The following is a 14,008-nucleotide window of genomic DNA, read 5'->3' as shown; positions in this document are numbered from 1 at the left end:
ACATTTAAAAAAAGTTTGAAACTTGTGACAAAAGGCTGTTCCCTTGTCCTTCCCTTCTAGCCGGGTGATTATGGCACTGATGAAGATGAAGAAGACGAGATGAGCCCCACATACCCTAGTGCCATAGAGGTGTTTGACTTGGCTGAAAATGAGGACATGCTGTCACCGGTGGAAGTTGACCCTGAGAAGCTTGCTCACAAATATAAAGAAGTAAGACACAAATTGAGCTGGACAACAAGGGTTTAAAGCATATAAATTGCATTGACCAGTATCTAATGAAAAATGTACTTGTGTTAAAGATTATCCACATTTAATTATACTTGCAAGTAAAAACTAAACCTAAATAGAACATTTACGTTACAATAAGTTTGTAAAGCAATTATTTTTAATTAAATGCCATAATTATGGAGGGCTGAACTGAAATGTAACAGAATGCTTTGACTGTCTAGAATGTCTTATGTGTTATATGTTTATGTGTGCCTTGTAATTTGGCCATCTTGGCCAGGACTCCCCGGAAGAAGAGATTTCTTTTAATCTCAATGGTACCTTCCTGGAAAAATAAAGGATAATAAATATTATCCCTGAAATTGGTAAATGACTGTACTACTCTGTATGATTGGACCATTTAGAGTTTTAGACTAATCAGTGTTACAGTTTTTTTCAAATGGCTCACACTCTAAAAGTGGAACTTGAGGCCCACTCAGTGAAATTATTCACTTGTGTACCGAATCTTCAGACCAATCTACAATATAGATTGTTTCACAGCCGCTTCACAATAGTAACAAATTCAAAATCGCCTGAGAAGCAGCTTGGTCAACAAGCCAATAATCTCAATATTCAGCTCAAGTCACTTCAGTGTTGATTCAGTTCAGTTCAATAACTGTAACATTCATCAACTGTGCATACATACAGTGCATTAGTGCACATGCATGTACGTGTGACAAACTCCTGTACACTTCACTGCACAATGAACAAGCAAAAGACATAAGATAGTAGTGTTTTACATGTTTCACACCCGTGTGTAGTTTGGCGTGCATGTGGCTAATCATTTAATGTTTGTGTGTAGGGTTACTACGCAAAAACAAATTTTTTGGAAGAGTAAAAATAATTTTGAATGATGTGTTTGCTTTTGCAAAAGATGTCTGATGTTTTGCATGTTGTGTGTTTTTTTGTGGTTTTGTGAGTAGATTTTCAAGAAATTGAGCCATAGTTTCAGAAATTGTGTGTAAGACATTTGAAAAGACTGTAAACTGTAAATTAGTTTTCCATTGAATTGCCAGTTTTGTCATTGCAAAAGAGTAGATTAAATTACGTTCTTAAATCTGTTTACTACTTTGGCACAGCTGCAGATCAAACATGCTGTGACTCAGGCTGAAATCCAACAGCTCAAGAGGAAGGTATGATAACCCTTTTCATGCTAACTGGTCATCATATGTCTAATCAAATTCGGTGTTTTCTTAGGAAGAAGAGAAAGTTTACCCAAAAATGAAAACTGTCATCATTTACTTGTCTTTACAAACCTGCCTATAATTTATGGCATTGTTGACATCATACCTGATACAACACGCCTTGAGGCACCAAGTTTGAATGTGCGAATATACATATATTTTAATGAGACTTTAGAGCTTACGGCGGCTTACTTTCTTGGTAAACTGGTTTGTGTTCTACAAAAGTAAGAATGAGGGTAAGTAAATGATGGCAGAATTTCCATTTTTATGCCTTTACATTTTTAATTTTACAGTTTTCCACATTTTCCACATTTGTAAAGTTTTGATCTATGTTACTATTTGCATGATAAGTCTAAGAAAGTAATCATCTGTTTGCATTTATGTGTTAAGCTAAATCACGCAGAGCAGGAGAAGCAGCGCTGGCGTGCTGAAAAAGCCCAGATGGAACATAACATGCAGGAGAATCGGGAGCGCATGGAAAAGCTGGAGGGATATTGGATGGAGGCACAGAGTCTGTGCCAGGCTGTGGATGAGCACCTGAAAGAAACACAGGCTCAATACCAGGCTCTAGAGCGCAAATACAGCAAGGCCAAACGCCTTATAAAAGAGTATCAGCAAAAGTGAGAGAAAACACACAGATACGAATCCACATCCACAATCTTCCAACATTCCACTTTTCTTGGAAATAGGCTCATTTTCCAACTCCCCTAGAGTTAAACAGTTGAGTTTTACCGTTTTCAAATCCATTCAGCCTATATCCGGTTCTGGCGGTAGAACTTTTAGCATAGAGAGATGCTAACGGTCTAATCAGATTCTATGATCTATGCTAAGCTATGCTAAAAGTGCTACCACCAGACCTGGAGATCGGCTGAATGGATTTGAAAATGGTAAAACTCAACTGTTTTGGTGAGATAAACATCAAAGATGCCTTGCTACAAGCAGGGATTGCAAGAGCTACTTGGATATGGTGTCTTTGTGATGGTATTCCGCGGTGAGAAGGTAGGCGGAGCATCCACATTGTTGAAAACTCCTCTGCATCGTCAGCAGGTGTCTCAAGTTCACTAGCGTTTCGCGCCTTAACCTGTACGTTCACCTGAGTGGGGCAGGAAAGAGCATTTAGCCTTTGCCTGCAGAGGGGATCCAACTGTGGGCTCTCTTCAGCCACAACCATCTTGAGCTAGTCTCGGCTGCCAGGGCTATCTCCCTGGTGGCTCTAGGGGAGTTAAAAATGACTCTGAGCCTATTTCCAAAAAAAGTGGAGTGTTCCTTTAATAAAGGTCCGGTTTAGTTTTAACCCTGAGTTTGTCTTTAAAGATTAATATAAAGTAAGTTCACATATTCACCTGCTATTTGTTGATTGTAATGTATTTATTAACCTTGTACATAAAATGAACATTACATTTAAATATACATTCAGTAAGCATTACATAGCAGCATTCTAGAAGACATGTACTAAACACACAAAAAAACATTTACAATTTGTATAAACAGTAAGAGGGTCCATGATGTGACACTCATTTTTGTTTGGATCAATTCATTCATTCAAAATTAAATGGTTACACCTCTTTTACGGTAACAAAAAATGTACGAACGGAAGCAAAAGTTTGCTATAACTTTTTTGTACCAAAAATGTTCACATCACATGCATACAAGGAAATATTTACTTTTCATTATTAAATAAAAATTACAACCTTGCCATAAAATGCTATAACTATAACTATAAAACCAGTATGAATACAAAGATAGAGGTTTCTAAGGAGTTATTTTTTGGCAAATGTGTTTTAAATTCGATTTTTCTGTTAGTAATCAGCCCAAGATAATTATATACACCCAAGAGATTTATGAAAAAAAATTTTTTTATTAAACTTCAGGAATCTAATCCATGTCTTTTTCCTTCCATTTTTTTCATACAGGGAGATTGAGTTACTGAAGAAGAAAACAGCTCAGCAGAAAACTCTAGATGAGACTGAGGAAACAGACCAACTTCAAGACAAGGTAGAGTTATCACCTTCCTATAATATTTAGTAATGATCAAATCCCTTTGCTTACTAATACATCAATGATACAGTTTATAAATATGGCTATTTAGACAATTCAAATTAAGCAGTCATATGAAATATCTCTTTATACAGGTAATAGATCTTGGGTCACAGGTCGAGGAGTTGAAGTCACTGGATCCATCGTAAAAGTTATTAATTGTTTAAATAACTACTTCAATGTAAATGTACTGGAACTGGGGAAATAGAGAATCTGTACTTTAGTCCATTTAATTATTGTCAGTAAGTTTCATTCCTTCATACCTTTATTTCAGGTGTTTTATGGTTTTAGAGATTTTTCTTTATTCATTCTTAGTATTGTGAATAAATGTTTTACCCTGCAGTGTTTGCTCTTTTAAACCCATTGTATTTTCCTTATATTTAACTCTAGATAATGATTCGGCTGTCATCGATAGTTTTGCCAAAGTTGTTCCTGTAATAATCTAATGTACACAATAAACTCTTGTCTTTTTTAAGTTATGTTAACAACATAAATGTGGCAGAACTGAAGACTGATCTTTCATTAACAAAACACTACAGTGGAATATTTTTCCAGTTTCAGTCCTGAAACTAATGAAACAGAGGCACCGATTGGACCAGAAGTGGTGAAAACAACGTCTTGTGTTTGAAGACATCTGTTTCTGAAACTCCAGTAATGACCTGCCACTTGCTGCTGTACCTTAAAAGTCTCATTATTCTTTTTTCCCCTTTTATCCTGATGTCTTTCTTAGGACTGTCCTTAGGAGGCACTGCTATATGCGATAAAACAAGTATGATTTGTCTAGATTCTTTAAAAGTATATATTAGTATAAAATGGGAAGCACACCATTCGGAACATAGGAAAGACTCAAAATGATCTCTTAAAGAACCAGTCAAGGATGTATTTCAGCTAATATTTTGTGGTCATTAAAAACAACATACTTAGCTTAGCCTTATTATATATAGCCAGATTTCAAGGGGTTTCTCTCACTCCAATTGCCTCTATTCTACCTATATCAGTTCACACTATACCTCTTGTGCAAGGTTTTGGTGACTTGAACCTTAAAAACCAACTGCTGCCTTTTTCCTCAGTATTACTCCAGTGTTGTCACTCTCCAGTGTTCATTTAGACCTCCCCTTAAACCTTTACAGAGGCAGAAAAAGAAAAAAAAGGTGTTTGCTACTTACTTTTTATCAGTGGAACTGCTCTTTGATTCAGCTATACCAGACACATGTATGATGGGACTGGCCTCCACATGTGTATAGTTTTTATGAATGTGATTTACATTTAAATGCAGTTGAAAGAGATTGACCTGTAGAGGACACAATAGTTTCATGAAATCTGGATATATAAAAAAAAACTATCTACATACTACTGCCTGGAGTGAACCTGCCTCATGAATTGTTCGATATAATTTAACCTAATACAGAGCACAGCTAGACTAGCTGTTGGAGAAAGATGTTCTAGATACGACAGTGAATTTCACATCCTATAGGAAGTAAGACATTTTGTTAACGTAATCATGTGAAATGTATGAAGGAACCACAAACTATAAATGATTGTGATTGTAGATTTAGTGTCACTATTAGTCTTTACACCGGGACTATATTAAATCGATGAGGCATGTAAACAATTTTTTTTTCAGTGCAATGCTTGTATGAAAAACACTCATGTGGTTTGTTAATGTGCTTTTATGAAATAAACAGTCAACTGTGGATTTGTAACCAAGGTTGCTTTGTTTTCTTTAAGTGGTGCAATATGTGCTTTCATATGCTCAAAATAACTTAATTGCATGGACATAATGGTAGTCCTAAACTTTTCAACGAACTAAATCGGTCAAGAGAGCAACTACGATTATATAAAGCTTGGATGTATATGTCATGATGAGAGACTGCTTTGCAGTTCAAACGTGACCATGTGCATCACTAACCTCTAGAGGGAGCAAATTGAAACAACTAATTTTTTGAGTTGACAAAGATGTCAGATTATTCTAAATGTATAATCATAAAAAAATAAAAACTCAGCCCTCAAATGCCTGATACCAGAGGCTTCTCTTCCTCTTCAACCCAAACATCTCACATTAACATTGTAAATGTAATCGTCTTTGCTCAGTCTTTTAGTGTTTGATATGAAGGCCTCTGTGGTACATATTGAGAAAATACAGCTTAATTTCATATTTTTAAAACATGCTCTGCTTTAGAGAACTCGTTGTTTCTGAAATATTATGCTCATGGGGAGATGGAGAAGGAAAAAAGTTTAATGGTTTAATCATTTCATTTTATTAATGCATTTAAGGGTTAAATTGTTTCCAAAGAGGCAGGCCATTTGCATAAGCAACAATGTGCATGTCAAGAACTCACGAACATCTTCAGCTATCTGAAATAGTCTCTAACCCCTAAAATAAGTTTTTATTTTTTTTGGAGCAATGACACAGATGGTATGCATAAAGCTTGACACTCAGTCATGTAGACAAACAGCTTTGTGAATATTATGGTATCTTTAAAAGCATTTGTCAGAAATCAAACTGGAATTTTGTACTTGTAAGCATCATGTTCATTTTTTTCTTTTTTCAATGATTTCATAATTATTTCATGACCATTCTAATAACCCCAGCTCTTTAGTGTGGTTAAGGTAACTTTTTTTCTTGGGGTCAGAGGTGGAAGGTTTGCTTTTCTTTTTACTTTGTTTGCACATATCATGACAATGTTGAGTTTCATATAGACAATAAACACATTGTATTTTATACAGGATACAAGTATGGCAAAAACACGTGATGGCAACCAGTCACAGCATACAAATGAGCATCACACTATTTCTCTTTTAGGAGGCCCATTTGTAACCAAAGCTACACTAAAATAAAACGTAATAGAGGCAAACTAGACTGATGAAAAATATCATAATCACAGTAAAGCATGGTGAAATGCAGTGATCTGTGCAAGGTTTTTATTTGATACCCCCATGGAAATAAACTATACTCTGCATTCACCTAAAATAAGCTAAAAGCAAAATATTAACAGAAGCACAACAGATGATCTTATGCATTTTCTGTTGAACGGAGTGACATGACATCTTTAAAAAATACACTTATGCATAGGCAAACTTATGGGTTCTGCTTTTTAAGAATGTAATATTTTCTTCTGTCTATGAATATAATTGGAATAACAAAAACCCCTCATTTTCCCATCTTCCAAGTTTCTTGACTAAAAGAAAACATCTTGCAACACAAATGTAATTTTTTTTTTTACTATGATCAAAGGGACATGTTGTTCAACAATTACAGATTTTGTATAGAATTATATTTTAGGACAAAATATAGTTTTGATTTTTGCACATTTGATTCAATAACTCTGGGGACCTAGCAATTGTGTGCCCACTTATGTTATACTCAAAAATGCCAAGTTCTAAACATTTTTACAAGAACGGTATCTTTTCATTGGCTACATAATTTTGTCTAAAAACGAACTAAAGATGTTCTTAAACCAGGAACAACAAACTTTTCATATGACATCTATAAATTCATCAGTGTCGTATTGTTACTATTTTAGTTAGGAATGCATTTTCTGATGATGCCGGGTGAGATGGTATCTACGAGTAAAGCTTTTTCCACACTGAGTGCAGGGGAAAAGTTTGGTGCCATTATGAAGCTGTTGGTGAGCTTTGAGACTTTGTGGCCTACTAAAGCTTTTTCCACAATCGGGGCACTGGCATGGCCGAACGCCTGAATGCTTCTGTTCATGCCTCCTCAAATCTCCTGATTGCCTGAAGCTTTCGCCGCACTGTGAACACAAGAAAGGTTTTTCACCTGTGTGTGTGCGGAGATGCACATTCAGTTGTCCAGAGTGGACAAAACTCTTTCCGCACTGCTGACATGTGTAAGGTTTTTCTCCTGTGTGGATGCGCTGGTGTTGCTTGAGGCTATTAAACCAGCTGAAGGCCTTTCCGCAATCTGTGCACAGATACACCTTTTCCCCCTGCTTGAAACAGCTGTGATTCTTGAAGCCCTTGATTGTGCTAAAGCTCTTGCAGCACTGGCTGCAGCTGTGAGGCTTTTCAACTGACAAAACGCCCCCTTCTTGGAAACTCAGATATTTTACGCTCATTTCTGGGTGGTGACGGCGGATGTGTTTGTAAAGATAGCGCTCATCAGTGAAGGAGAAGGGGCAGTATGTGCAGGGAAAGATGGTGGCATTAACCAGGGCCGAGCTCTGGCGGTGGGCTTTGCGGCGTGAATGGCTCTGCTGATGGCGCTTCAAGCCAGAAGACTGGGTGAAGGACTTGAGGCACAACGTGCAACAGTAGGGCTTCTCCTTGGAGTGGATTGTGCGTTCATGGCGACGAAGGTTACACATACGGTTGAAGTAAAGCTTGCAGTGGGAGCAACAGTAAGATCCGTCTCCCTGCTGAATGCACTCATGGGCTTTGAGAATATCAAAATTACTGAAAGCTCTCAGGCATTCACCGCAGACATGCTGGGAAGCTGGTGCTTCCTGTGGTTCTCCTATCTCATTATTATCTTGTCCAGCACATTGGTGAGTTTTCAATGTTTCCAAATCAGGGAAGCTTTGTTCACACTCAGTGCAGATAGGTAAACTCTTCTGCACTTCAACCTCCGCTGCTTGCTTGTTTTTAGGTGGTCGGCCCCGTGGTCGGCCAACAGACACTTTTTTAGGGCGACTACTGTCTCTCAGAGGGTTCTTTGCAGACCTCTTCACTCGAGTAGGAGGTTCATAGGTTGGGTCATGCTTGTCAGAATTCATCTCTGTATCACCCTCAGTCCCTGCTGTGAGCGAGCCGCTCTCAACTAATCTGAGGTACTCTCCATGGTGATGCCGTTTGAGATGTTGATTTAAATTGAATTTGGCCACAAAAGAAAAGGAGCACTTAGTGCAAGGATATATGTCAGAAGGTCTGTCGGCATCTTTCTCTTTCTTTTCCTCCCCCTGGTGGGTTTGTTGGTGTCTTTTCAAACCTGTTGCCTGACTAAAACACTTCTTACAATGGCTGCAGCAATAAGGCTTCTCTTTAGAGTGAATAGTGCGCTGGTGTCTCTTCAGATGACAAGATCTCAAAAAGTTCCGGCCACACTCACCACATTTATTTATTTCATCTGAGATCTCAGTAGCACAATTTGCCTGGTCACTTAAACCATTACTGCATGTTTCGGACAAATCAGTGCAGTCTGACTTTTCTGAGTGATGAATGGGTTGTCCATTATGGGTTAAAATTTGACCCTGACAGCTTTCTGTCATTGGCTGCATATGGGTTGGAGGAGCTGCATCAGAAGCCAGAAGACACTGGTCTTTGTCTATAACTGTTGAGCGGTCTTCGGACTCAAGCAGCTGTGTCTGCATGAAGTGCGCATACTGATCGGGATGCGAGCGCTTTACATGAACACGCAGATAAAAAATAGTTGGGAAGGAGTAATGGCAATGAGGACATAGACAGACCTGAGTCGCCTGTTCTTCAGTTGTACCTGAAAAAAAGAAATCAAATTACTGGAAAGCCAAAGGCCATGACAGATATCAACACCAAATGCATTACAGTCACTGTATTTAGTCACTTTGTGTTTCTACAAAGTTAGTAGTATGGAAGCCCTAAAGACTTATATTAGCTAAATAACTGAAATGTTTATGGCACATTTACAAAGGTTAACTTCAAATATAACGTTACATTGTATGGCAAAAGTGGATACAGGCAATTGAAACAGAGTGCAAGGTGTCATATTACTCTGAGAACTATGTCCACTGGAGGGGAACGTAATCGGCGACAGAACAACTTAGCTTCTATAAAAAAGTCAGACTGCACTGATTTGTCCGATATATAATATATAAAACTGACATTTGGATATTTGACTCACCAGTGACAAAATGTTTACTGCACACGTAGTGTATTTTTTAGTGCATACTGAGTGTCAGGATCCCACAATTTACCCATAAGTTCCAGCTTGAATCCACTTTTGTGTCCTTAAACGCTTGTTTTCTTTGGGGTCGACAGCTTATAAAAACTTATTTCTGGGTTTTTTAGCTTGCTTGCTTGCTGTACACCTTATCACTTAGCAACCTTTAGACATTGTTTTGTCAGAAATGACAAGGAGGCAGTTAAAATCTCAGACTTTACATGCCCAATATGTAATAAAATTTGTGGATCAAGGATTGGACTCTAGTCATGAAAGAGTACACCGCAAATGAGGAGGAATGTCATCATCGGATACAATGGACTACCAAGAGAGAGAGATACCCTGAAACATGCTTCTCTCTAAGGTGAATTATATCAGGAATTCTTAAATATCATTTGGATTAACCCAGTGCTCGAATTTAAGTAAAGATAATAATGACGCATCTAATTAAATTACCCAGTTAGGATATGGTCAATTTCGTAAATTAATTATTTACAATAATTAATGTAACTGAAGTCTATTTTTAGGCTACTTGCCATATCTCTCTAAAAATGTAAATGCCCTTACATCTAAAGACCGTATGATATTGTTTACTGAATGATTGGCACCACTCCGGTGCAGCTAACTTTAGCAACAAAACAAACTAAAGAGAAAGCTTATTTTAGGAGTAATTTTCTCTCTCTATATCTTTGTACTGTACTATTTGTGGCATCAACTTAGTAAAAATGTCACAACAAAACAAAATGACTGTGCATGACATTCTTTTAACGGTAAAGTAACTCTTTGTCCAGATCTGTAATATTGTTTCCTTTGTATAATGAGCTCATTTATAAATTATATATATGAGCAATTTCACATTTGCAAAATTTCACAAATTAACTGCACATTTATGTAACATTCTTTAAAATATGCCACAGAATAAAGTTACAGAATAAAAAAAAATAACACTTTAGAATACTGTTCCGTCATTAATGAATAACTACACAGGAACAAATGAGTAATGCACTATTAACATTTTATATAAACTACTATTAACCAACAAGAAACTCTGATTAACAAATTAATAGCGCTCAGCTGAATTTGGTAGATCACTATTAGCTAATTAGTAACTATAATTTTTTCATACCTCACCGAGAACTACTAAGAACAACTATATACAGGTTCATAATTAACATCATTAATGCATAATTAATAATATAAGATAACGGTAACCCACTAGTAATGGCTCATTGGCTCACAGGAACTGCAAATAATTTGGATCAGTTTTCTAAAGTGAAAAGCTTGATAACTACCTAATAAATGATTTAAGTCATTGTAAGTTTTTGAGATTTTTTGTAAGGCTTTGTAAAATAATGACTCGGGTGTTACTACATCCTTCTAAATGAACTACTATTGGATCAGTATCAGTAAAGTGAAGATCATGGGAACACATTAGTAATGACTAAAGTGTTACCAAATCCATCGGAAGGAATTACTATTCAAAATCTTACATAAATCTCAAAAGCTTACAATGACTTCAGTAATTTCTCTAGAGTTATCATGCTTAGAATACCGATCCAATAATTAGTAGTAAAGGATGTAGTAACACCTGAGTCATTACTATCCAAAACCTTACAAAAGATTTACAATGACTTTAGTCATTTATTAGGTAGTTATCAAGCTTCTTTTTTTTTTACTTTAGAATACTGATCCAAATGATTATTAGTTCCTTTAGAAGGATGTAGTAACACTTGAGTCATAACTAGTAGGTTACCGTTAACTTATATTATAAATTATGCATTATTCATGTTAATTATGAACCTGTATATATTTCTTAGTAATTCTCTGGGAGGTATGAAAAAAAAAATAGTAGTTACTAATTAGCTAATAGTGAACTACCAAATTACTAATTTGTTAATCAGAGTTTCTTGTTAGAGAAATGTAGTTACTAGAATGTTAATAGAGCGTTACTCGTTGGTTTTCGTGTGTAGTTATTCATTAATGATGGAACAGTATTTTAAAGTGTTACCAAAAAACCTGCTAGTTGATAATATGGCACAAAGTTTCCACACAGCGAGATGTAGTTACCTAGTGAAATGCATTTCTTATTCCAGATCTTATCCCAGAGGGTACCAAGTCCTTGAGCATATTCCTCAGCATACCAAACTCTAAATTCCTGCCCAGGGCTAATAGGGCGACAACAACGGAACAGAATACGTCCATTTTGCTGGAATGCAACAAGATTCTGTTCCGTCTCACTCATTGAACACACCACAAACCTAAAGCGAAGACACAAGATTAAGACAACTACAAAATAAACGCATAAACTACAATACACAACAAAAGAGCATAGTACTTACTTCATCCAGTTAGAGTGAGTGTCCCTCTCTGCGTCTATGTAACTATATTGATTATTGCCTCTGTAAATCTGGAGAGAAAAATGCATTACTATATGTTTAGCCCAATACTTATTTTGAAATTACAATTGTAACTCTAACAATTAACAAAACATTAAGGTTGACACTCACTACCCAAGAGTAGGCACTATCCAATGCTTTTTCCTCACAGGTCACCTCTCCATCCAAAGGTCCAAAATGCATCCCCAATGGCACAGTCTGGCCTTGGTTGAAAACCCCAAGTCCTGCATTAGAGATGCTAGATCGACCTATAACCAAGCCTTGTGGCAGTGTTAGCAGAGCTCTCTGAGGAATGCCCATAGCTGTTGGTGAGTCACATGTAAATAATGGTGGCCCATGAACCTCACATTGGTCTATGAAGTGCTGATGACACATCTCACAGTCTGCCAAAAACCGAGGAGTACAAGAAGGAGAGGATATTGGAGACAGAGAGAGTAAAAGGTACACATGAAAGAGAAGAAAAAATAAAACATCTGCCAATTTAAGTTTGTATTTTATGTACTTACAGAAATGTTGGTCATTAAACATGCTGCCCTCCTGTTCTGCCATCATCACAACAGAAGAATAATTAGAAACAGAACCTTGTATCTCTAAATGCTGCTCATCACTAGGTGGCAAATCTGTCAGGAACCAGTTGAAAAACAGTATTTTATTATAACATGTATGTTACACTGAGCAAAAATGCCTTCCCTTGAAGAAAGATTATGGTGTTATATTTTTTTGTTAGACCATAACTCACTAAAGAACAAGAAAATAAAATAAAAAATAAAGTAAGATGTCAAGTTTTAATAAAACAACTGCAGAATAACTTAGGAATTACTGACATGGCAAAATTTAACATACATTCTTTAAGCAAAGGCTGTCGTGACACAATCTGGTGACCTTGTTTTAACTGTTTAAACAGGCGTTTAATTATGGCACAAATTCCTGAAAAGCATTAATCATTCATAGGTTGAACCAGACATGTAGATTAAGCTAAACTCTTCAGAGAAATTTAAAAGAGAGATACATTTTTATGTTTAACGTTATATGTCGATTCGAGCAGTCTAAAGCTAGCATGGTAAATGTATAGTTAGCTAACTAAGTTACTTCACTTTAGAATACAACAACACCCACCCGGACTGTCAGACATTGTTTCACTAAACGCAGTAAGTTGCACTTTTTACTCCTTAACACCGTACGCACACTCGGACACTCAGGTTATGCAATCCTGTTGTACATTCAAGCTTACTAGCTGGATAGCGAACAAGAGACCAACTCAGCGCTTCCCAAAACAGGAAGTTGTAATACGTCGCCGTCTGTCTGACGCCATCACGGTGCGTGCAGTCTATGGTTGCGTGTGGACTGGTCACGTACGGCCAATATCATCACACGATTACAGATGGAAAGCAGATTGATATTGGAATGCAGAAAGTATACACAATTTCATACAATTTTACCCAGCCAGTATATCAAAGGTTACATACTCTAGCCTCAAAATCGGTAGGCTACGTAACTTACCTCGGGTTTGAAGTCACAATTCCGTACGGAAAATGTCTTAAAGATAGAAAAATCTTAGCTAATGATTTTATCTATGGGAGTGTTTACACATTACAGAGCCTACATTATTAAATTCAGTTGCTATTCATTTCAATGCAATTATAAATAAAAACGGATGTTTATCTCACAAGGTAGCGTGGCCGAGCGGTCTAAGGCGCTGGATTAAGGCTCCAGTCTCTTCGGGGGCGTGGGTTCGAATCCCACCGCTGCCAGGAAAACATTTTAGAAGGCACTTGTGGCTGCTATGCCTAAGCGAAAAGGACTGGAGAAGTGCTGCTTGCTCCCGGTCTCTTCCAAGCTCAGCCTCTTTTGCTTTCCTTGGCCGATCTCGGCGGGCTTCAGAGCCTGACGATGAAGGTCCGCACCCAACGTTTTCTCTATTTCTGAAAAAAAAAATGGCCAGAAAACGGCCCACGAAAGGAGCCACATCGGGGTAGCGTGGCCGAGGGCTCTAAGGCGCTGGATTTAGGCTCCAGTCTCTTCGGGGGCGTGGGTTCGAATCCCACCGCTGCCAGCAGTGATTTTAAAGAGGGCCAGACATCTTCAATTGCGCCCCGAAAAGGCGCAAAAGCGGCCAGAAATCTGCTGCCTTTTGAATCAGTGACAACAGTAACTTACAATCATTATGATGTCACTTCGAAAAGGTATTTAAGTGTGATAATAACGTATAGTCTATAATAATAATGGAGTTAGCCAATTTGACTCATTGGGAG

The 14,008-nt window shown here is 37.3% G+C and overlaps 2 protein-coding genes across 2 annotated transcripts in view; one reads left to right on the top strand and one right to left on the bottom strand.

Moving 5' to 3' along the window:
* The window catches only part of ppp1r9bb (protein phosphatase 1, regulatory subunit 9Bb), a 36,210-nt gene extending 31,020 nt beyond the window's left edge, over positions 1-5,190 (top strand). The window contains 5 exon segments of the mRNA XM_079596021.1: positions 61-210; positions 1,344-1,397; positions 1,839-2,068; positions 3,362-3,443; positions 3,581-5,190. Of these exon segments, the coding sequence (XP_079452147.1) occupies positions 61-210; positions 1,344-1,397; positions 1,839-2,068; positions 3,362-3,443; positions 3,581-3,634 (570 nt within the window). The 3' untranslated portion in view covers positions 3,635-5,190.
* Positions 5,191-5,707: 517 nt separating this feature from the next.
* prdm9 (PR domain containing 9) lies at positions 5,708-13,127 on the bottom strand. Its single transcript, XM_079594866.1, has 6 exons — positions 12,873-13,127; positions 12,263-12,376; positions 11,868-12,139; positions 11,700-11,767; positions 11,428-11,618; positions 5,708-8,937 (listed from the first exon to the last, which is right to left on the bottom strand). The coding sequence occupies exons 1-6, from the start codon at positions 12,886-12,888 to the stop codon at positions 7,010-7,012; spliced, it is 2,589 nt and encodes an 862-aa protein (XP_079450992.1). The 5' UTR covers positions 12,889-13,127; the 3' UTR covers positions 5,708-7,009.
* Positions 13,128-14,008: the final 881 nt, after the last annotated feature.

This window comes from Phoxinus phoxinus (assembly GCF_949152265.1).
Source record: "Phoxinus phoxinus genome assembly, chromosome: 21".
In the NCBI taxonomy this organism is placed as follows: domain Eukaryota; kingdom Metazoa; phylum Chordata; class Actinopteri; order Cypriniformes; family Leuciscidae; genus Phoxinus; species Phoxinus phoxinus.
The sequence above is the reverse complement of the archived record's forward strand: the minus strand, read 5'-3'. Positions and strand labels throughout refer to the sequence as shown.

Bases quoted from the DNA above. Each gene is read 5' to 3' on its own strand.
- prdm9 (XM_079594866.1), bottom strand. The intron at 11,619-11,699 runs GTAAGTACTATG...TCTTCGCTTTAG, and splicing joins ACTCACTCTAACTGGATGAA to GTTTGTGGTGTGTTCAATGA. The intron at 8,938-11,427 runs GTAACTACATCT...TCTTTTTTTCAG, and splicing joins TAAGAAATGCATTTCACTAG to GTACAACTGAAGAACAGGCG.